The sequence below is a fragment of the Plectropomus leopardus genome, chromosome 17 (genome assembly GCF_008729295.1).
Source record: "Plectropomus leopardus isolate mb chromosome 17, YSFRI_Pleo_2.0, whole genome shotgun sequence".
Classification (NCBI taxonomy): Eukaryota; Metazoa; Chordata; class Actinopteri; order Perciformes; family Serranidae; genus Plectropomus; species Plectropomus leopardus.
In genome coordinates, this window is record NC_056479.1 from 29,664,692 (window position 1) to 29,673,166 (window position 8,475).

At 42.6% G+C, this 8,475-nt stretch overlaps 1 protein-coding gene across 1 annotated transcript in view; it reads right to left on the minus strand.

The window, feature by feature from the left end:
• Positions 1 to 287: 287 nt before the first annotated feature.
• The window catches only part of LOC121956900 (syntaxin-1B-like), a 24,035-nt gene continuing 15,847 nt past the window's right edge, over positions 288 to 8,475 (minus strand). Inside the window, 5 exon segments of the mRNA XM_042505333.1 lie at positions 288 to 2,498; positions 3,902 to 4,012; positions 4,097 to 4,234; positions 6,581 to 6,654; positions 7,890 to 7,998. Coding sequence (XP_042361267.1) covers positions 2,418 to 2,498; positions 3,902 to 4,012; positions 4,097 to 4,234; positions 6,581 to 6,654; positions 7,890 to 7,998 — 513 coding nt within the window. The 3' untranslated portion in view covers positions 288 to 2,417.

Sequence of the window (8,475 nt, forward strand, 5' to 3'; positions counted from 1 at the left end):
ACGGTACTGAAACAAAACATGCAAACATAACAGCCGTGAATGTTGTCCCGATCTGGAGCAGTGTTGAGGTTGATTATTATCTTCATCATCATTTCAAATTAGCATGTTATATCCTATCAAAATTTAATCTGTGCAGACATACTGTTAACTGCTAATGCTATCTCGTAATACAATTTAAAAGTACTCGCCTTTTCCAAAACTTTCATTGGCAGACTGAATTTGACAATTTTAAAAATGAATAATTATTTGACATGCTTCCCCCTTTTTGCACCACCTCCACCCCTCTCATAAATAACAAACAGTCCCTAAGTAAACCATTAGCTCAAATTATTTTGTCAAATTACTATTTGTGAGGTCAAGACCAAACTTTCACACTTCCTGTCTTAATAAATTTTTACCCCCCCTCCCCCTCCCCCAACACTGACCTGGACACACAGAAAGTGTCTTTAGCATTAAAAAGACCAGATAACTTGTGATCAAATTCCAACAAGCAGCTTCTACACAATCTACACGTAACACTAGTTAACGCTAAAGCATGCTAAGCAACCCAGTCTAACACGCGTGTGATATGTAACACAGGGAAGTGTGTATGTTAGGGGGGGATTTTCCAGCATGTGTGTGAAACGTTAAAGGTTTGTATGAAGTGTTCATGCAAGTGCCATGTTGTAACTTTATGTGAATGTGTGTGTGTCACATGTTCCATCTTCCACAGAGAAAATCCACCTCTCCTGTTCAGTAGCACCTGTGCAACTCAGGCATTTAAACGGTGTGAATCACAATCCCCAAACACACACTCAGGCAGGAGATGGAGGGATGCAGGGAGGAAACAGGCAAATGCATCAAACCATACGGACTAAACAGTAACCTCTAAATGATGTCAGGCCGATACGTCACGGGACACGTCACGCACGCACTAAAACAGCAGCACCACGGAACAACGAAGCAACAAACGTTCCCCATTAAAAAACAAAAACGATATTACCACGACACTCAGGTAACCAGGGCACGCCAGCGTCTTCAGAGGTTTCGACATTTTCTGTCCATCTAGTTTGTTTGTTATAAAGTTTAATTATTTTATTTATTTTTCTTCTTTACTTTTTAATGTGTTCTCTTCATTTTTTAGAATCTTCCGTAAGAACAGTTGTGACAGCGTAGAGATGACACCCGGCCTACGACTTCTCTACAGATGAGCTTCGACCCTCATTGGCTATCTTGAGTGGGGGAGGCGGGACAAGTCGTCTTCCTCTTATCTAAACTGCATAGATTGACCGTCCGTCTCCTCCCACCCTCCTTTAAACCCCCCCTCCTCCTACCCCCCATCCTTCCCACCGTTCACCCGTCAGTCAAACGTCACGTTTTCGAATCAAATTCAGCAGGAACCCAGAGGCCCTCCCTCCCCCTGCTCTTTGGTTGGATACATGTGACAAAAAGGGGAGGTGACTGAGGTGAATGACAGGAGTGAGCAACCAATCAGAGGTGGTCTAAAGAGGCAGCTGAGCCAATGGCGAGGTCGGTCCCTCCCTCCCAGAAACAAGGGGATAAAGTTGGCTCTACCAAAGCCCGCGGGCGCTTGTCCTGCGGGACAGCATTCCGGAACACTCGAGCATTACTGACGCATTCCGGAACACTCGAGCATTACTGACGCATTCCGGAACACTCGAGCATTACTGACTGTTCAGAAACCTCAGTGTGTTCCTGTCTGTGCTCCCAAACATTCCGTCTAAGAATGCAGCGCAGAGTTCTAGAGCTCCAGAACGTTCTGACGGAGCTGAAAAGATTTTTCTCTCTCGTCCTCTAAGCAGGACAGCACTTTGTTGGAAAGCCGAGCACATTTATTCAGAACGTGCTCGGTTCCAGAAGCTTTGCTGGGAAATACAGAAACAAAGAAGTTACGTTTGGCTCTGGAATGCTCGTCCCGTAGAACTCCCGCCCAGCAGCAATCACCATCACTGTCCTCGGAGACTCCCGAAAAACGAAAGAAACTGTTAAAAAATAAGAAAAAAGGCAAAACAAACAAACAAACAAGTAAATGTCATATTATAAGTCATATTTTTTTTACAGGTAGCTAACCCATGTGTTGCTTCATATGTTCAATACATTTACATGTACATCTGTAATAAATAGTAGGCTTATTTGTACCTTCTTTTTGTATACTTTATGTATTTAAGTCAGCTATAATGTGATGGCGTTTTACTGTTGATTTTTTTTGTCTTTGTTTTTTGAACCCCGCCCCACCCCGTGGTGTTTCCTCTTATCTGTGATTGGATTGTTATCTCTTTCTAGCTGATTGGTTATCTGTCTTGCATTTGTGTTTCAAGTTTTTGTGTTGTTGTCGTCGTCGGTGTTTCTTTTCTCTGCTGGCGGTCAGACGGTCGGTCGGTGTTGGTCGTCACAGCGGCGGCAGGCAGCAGAGCGTCTTAGAAGCCCAGCGTGCCGCCGATGGTTGACGCCAGGACCACGCCCAGGATGACGCAGCAGATGATGATCATGATCTTCTTCTGCAAGGCGGCAGGAGATACACAGGTTGTCAAACTCTCTACACTCTTACAAATATAGGTACAAACTAGAACCCTGTGGTGTAATGTAACAAAGTAATAATACTAGAAGGAAGGGTGGAATGGATGGAAGAAAGAAGAAAAGGGAGGAAAAAAAAACTGGATTTTGTTATTTAAATCCTTAAAGTTGTGAGTAAGAAGACTTTGTTTTTCTTCAAGTGTGATGTAGGCTCTGTTTTTAAGGTGGTTCAGGTTCGGCCAAAATAAAAGTTATAATTCTCTGAAATCTGACCGCTTCTTCTTTTCTTAAAAGAATTTACTTGTACTTTTACTTTGAATATTTAAGTACATTTAGTATGATAAATTACTTTGAATACTCACAGTACATATTAGATACTTTAAGACTTATACTCAAGTAATACTCTAACAGGTGGCTTGAACTTCATCCAAAGTCATTTTATGATAACAAATCTGTACTTTTACTCAATATCGTATAGTACTTTATCCACAACTACGAAAACTGTATGAGGTTCTTCGGCTTGTCGCCAGATTTGGTTCCCTGGAACCATTAATATGGTTCTACGGGAACCCAACATAAGGAAGATACATTGAAACATCTTCACTGTAACTTTAAAAAATCCAGAAAACTTAATGCCTCAAAAAATAAATAAATCAAACTATTAGACTTAAGTTAGGTCTTGTTTAATTCATATCTAATTGTTACACTGACCAAAAATTTAGTTGATTTGCTGACTTTTGTAAACTTTTTTGCAACTTAAAAATGACAAAAATGGGTTCTTCAGAGGTAAATGGTTCTGGTTAAAACCTCAGCCCTTCCGAGGTTTCGTACGGCAGAAAGTCGTAATGGAAACAGTGATGATGACATACGGAAGCCAAAAAGATCACATCATTGCCGTGTTCTGAAGAAATTAAACATGTTAAGTTCTGATCAAACTGGATCCTGACTGTGATCATTTTAAACTCAAATGGAAGAGTTTTGAAGAGGAATCAGTCACGTAGTCGTGAATGAGCTGATGATTTGTGTTTACGATGTTTACGATTTTGTATAATAGTTGGTGTTTTAAGTTGAGTCAAAACCTGTTTGTACAGTATTTTATGTAGTTGTTAAATCTATGTAAATGTCATTCTGTCATCTACTGTAATTCAATTGTTTTTTACGACATCTGCTGCACATGAGGGATCCCTCCTCAGTCGCTCTTCCTGAGGTTTCTACCATTTTTTGGGGGAGTTTTTCCTTAATTGGTGTGAGGGTTTCAAACTGCGATTTGTAATAATGGGCTATATATATAAAATTGACTTGCCTTACGTCTTCTATGTGGCATCTGTTTTATGCTATATACTTGCCCCTACACACATAAACATGAAATAAATAATAAGCGAGTTACCTTGCGGGCCTGGCTCTGGTATTTGACGGCCTTCTTGGTGTCGGATACGGCTCGCTCCACGTAGTCGACGGAGTGTTCCACGTTGTACTCAATTCTGTCAATCATCTCTCCCTATAAACATTCATCGTAAAGTTTAACATGTGATGCCCAAACAGTCGCTCACACACTTCCCTCTCCTGTGATGACGCCACACACCTGGCTCTCGACCAGCATGGCCATGTCGACGAACATGTCGTGCAGCTCGCGGATGCTGTTTTCCAGCTTGATGATCTCGGTGTGTCGGGTCTCGATCTCGTTCAGAGCCTGCTTGGTCATCTGAGAGTCCATTTTGATCTGCAGGAGAGGATGCGGTTCAACACAAACATTATTTTATTCTGATCGTAGACATTTAAAGAAAAAATAACTAAATTAATGAAAAAATATATAGATATATAAGATCATATACAATCAAAAACTTTGAACAGATTATAAACCGCAAATTTTTGGAATATGTTGTTCGGCTTATTAAAATTTTAATCAGTGTCGGACTAGTTAGTTACTCATCATACTCACCACTCGGTGTTTGGAGTTTCTTAACAGACAAAATAGTTTAAATTCACTATTTATTTACTTTGCTGTTTTTTTTAATCACAGTAAAGTCACCGTCAGTGACACTTCCTGCAGATGTGACAAATTAAAAGCCCACAAATAAAGGACGGGATTACACCCTGTGAGCTGCTGAAAGACTTTTGACCCTGCAGGAAGTTTTGATTTTTCACAAATGGATTTGACAGCCAGTAAAAATGTCAAAGTGATGTGAATCCTAAAAATATTTTTTTAAGGAGCCCTGCCTGTTTATCACAAACAGCATCAGTATCGATCAAGAACACAATCATGGTCTGGGTCTTTTGATATCTATATTGACTCTTTACCACATTTTACTACAGTTTCAATGTCTTTATCACAAGAAAATGCAAATTTATGTTTTACTCTAACTATCTTTATTCCATTTCAAAATAAAAGCCCTCTGACAATGTTTCCGTGGACAGAAACTCCTCAGTTGTTGACATGAGAAATTTTATTGTGAAATACTTGCAGGACCGTGCTGTTCACAAAACAGTGAATCTACGGCTCCATAAATGAGTGAAGTATCTTTAAATTGTGGAAATAAAGTAGTTACAGCAGCATGCAGCTCTGCAGCAACAAATGCAGCGGTGCTGTCACCACGTACGTCATCTGATTAGTATAGCTTTAAAAACAGATCAAACATGATCCATAGAAGCACCTCAATCAATCTTAAACTGGCTCAAACCCATTCACATTTGAATCGGTTGCAAAACGGGAGTTTGAACTTTTTCTTAAACCAATCAAAAGAAAATTTGTAAACAATGAAGCTGAATCATCTCTGGCTGCGTTCTTTCTGCGCATGCTGCATCCTCACGTATGGGGACGTGACGACGTACGTGTCTCTACTTCCAGGCAGAAGTGAACTACGGTGGAAAGAAGGTTTATAATCCAAACTCTTGATTGAGGGCATCAAAACAACAGCAAAGCGATAAATATCCATTTTAGCCGTTAGTTTGACTTCAGCTTTCGGGGCGGCAGATAAGATGCTTGAGCTGCCCTGTAACCATAGTAACTCACTGACTCCTGTCTGGTAGGAGAGGGAGGGAGAGAGCGCTGTGCTGCTCTCAGGATTTATCCGTTATTTATTTTTTAATGAGAGAAAATGTACTTGTGGCGTGACAGTGCGTGAAAAGAGTCTGCTGCGTGAGTCTCGGGTTTGATGCAGGAAGTGGCAGCCCTGTCAAGTTACTACATAATTTTTGCGCATGTCACACAGCTGCTCAATTTAAATGCGTCATGTAAACACCCGATCGTATTAGAGGACATCCCATGTAAACAGTGAACCCGAAATCTTCAATCAGATTGATTTCTATGAGACTGAGAAAAAGTGTGCATGCAAACACTGTCTGTGTGAACGCAGCAGTTCAGCGAGGTTTCTGTCACACGGTGCTGTTGTGTGGTCCAGGTGTAGAGCATCAGATCTCAAGTACTGGAATGTATGTTTATGATATGTGGTCCCTGTCAAATCTACCTTAAATAATGAAATAAATGTTTGTTTGTGGGTCACGCTCTCAGAGTGTGAAGACCGTTAGTGTCTGTTGTGTTTGTATAAAATGTGTTGATGACCTTTGAACTCCAGTCTCTTCTGGTTCTTCTGGTGCGACGCTGTTGACTCACTTACCTGCTCACAGAGTAACTTAACACCGGCTGTAAACCATGTATCTGACCTCCTCCGGTGGAAGCGTGCTGGTCGCTATACTATGACATCACAGGGGGGGCGTGGTTTCAACCAGAGGAGCTCAGTGTGAAATATTTGGATTTTCAGCTCGGTGTTAAGTTACCGACCTGATGACAACCATCAGGTCACGCGATGCTCTCGTTGGGCCAGAGGTAGAGGTGCATGCACGTATTTATGCTTTTAATTTGAAGGAGCAAATGAGGTGACTCCATCAAAATAAGAGCTTCTCCGTGCATCCTCCTATCGTTACATGTCATGTGACAACGGCCGTGTTCACTTGATGTCACAGCGCACCTCGTGGCGATTCCACAACCCACATATAATATTTCAGGGAAGCAGAATGGCTCAGGTTAAAGTGACCCATGGCGACAGCCGGGCTAAGGTGCGATGCTTACATCATCGGTGAAGATGGCCAGCTTGCCACTCTCCAACATGTCCTCTAGTTCTTCATTGGTGGTGGTTCTCCCAGCTGCAGACAGAGCACAGAGAGAAAACATTTAGAGCCCAGAAGACCTCAAGCATCACCTCAGTCACATGGTCACGTGTCACATGTAGGGCTGTTTGTTACAGCAGAGAAAAACCAGCCCATTCTCATTCAACGTCGGCAAATATTGTTGCTTTTGCTGTCATTTTGGAGTAAGATCCTGACGCCAAAAGCCATCTTTCAAGTCTGCATGATGCCGGACCAAATCGTTCATGGTGTTTTTATACGCTGCCAGGCAGCTGGACGGCAACTACCGCTGCAGCACGATAGCCAACCGGGCCGCGTCAGTCGAGAACTTGGCCAGATGGAACTTAGTGCGGCAGCATGATACGCCGTAGGACTGTGTCAGGTTAAAATGCTGCTGGTGACAACGTCACATAAAGAGCAGGAGGTTCCTAAAGGGCAGGTGGGAGGGGTGGTGGATGGATCCGACAAACCCTGGACTTTCGTGCAGGAGTTCGGTGTTCGTTTGTTGTCTGAATGTGATGTTTTTTTTCTACACCTCAACATGTGCCTCCTTCCTCTAATTCTAACCATCCGTGCAGGCGTGCGTTTGTTGGTGTCCTGGCGCTGGTTGTCATGTGCTTGTGTTGACATCACGGTAGCAGCATCCCGACCGTCAACAGCAGATACAGAGGGATATCTGGAGCGTAACATGTAGACGCACAGGTCCACTGACAAAGTGGCAACATGTGACGACGTGGGACGTGAGCGAGTTGAAAAAAGTGGGAATTTTATGAAAACTGACAAAAAATGTTTGTCAACAAACTTTTCTGTCATGATGAAGATGAGACGATGACGAGCTAAAGATAAGATCTTTGATGATAATAACTGACGAAATGTTTTGTTTTTGAACACGAAACGCGGTGAGACGAAAATGCTCGAGGTGGGCAATCGCATCTTTGAATGAGTCGGGAGAAGAGCTGAATGATTTTTATTTATTTATTATTTATTAGAAGACTTGCTCGCAAGGATTTTCTCCTGAGCGGTATGAGGTCAGAGCGCTGAAGGGCTGTAAACTCCAGTAAATAGTCAGGACCACTATTATTTGTAAATGTGTATTTAGAGATAATATGTCACTGAAGAAAAAAAAATGCATGAATAAAGTTTCAACACATAATACAACCTGTCACCTCGATTCCGATTTCTGACACCTGCATCGACTGTAAACTGAAATAAAGCGACTGACACTGACAGCAGCGGGGCCTTCGAGCACTCACTGATCTCCAGCTGTCTCTGGATGCGGTCCTTGCAGCGGTCGCGGTACTTGGACTGCGTGGTGTTGTACTCAGTCATCACCTCCACGAACTTACGTGACAGCGTCGAGTGCTGCAGGACAACAAGAGCCGAGACACAAAAGGGACACGAGAGACACAGAAGACAGACAGAACTGAGGTCAGTCCTGGATTTTACAGGCAGATTCACAATCACGCTACATCACATTTTTATTTGTCATGACGGATCTGTGACTCTGCGCAGTGACAGGCGCTGCTGCCTCGCCACGACTGTGCAGAAAATATAACTTTAAAAACATGACATGATGTGCAGAATGAGAGACGCTGCAGCCTGAGGGACGCAGGAGGACAGAGGAGGTGACTGAGCAGCGTCCTCCTTCAGGATCCAGACCTCCTGCTGACTCGCTCCGTTCGACTGCACTTTATCACCTCATATTTTCAGCCTTAAACCCTTTGAAACATCGACTTCAGTTTTCTCGTGCTGCGTCCAGCAGCTTTCACAAGCTATTTAACCCTTTCTAACCGGACCAAACTAGATTTGTTTTTTTTGAAAACATGGGAAAAAATGGAA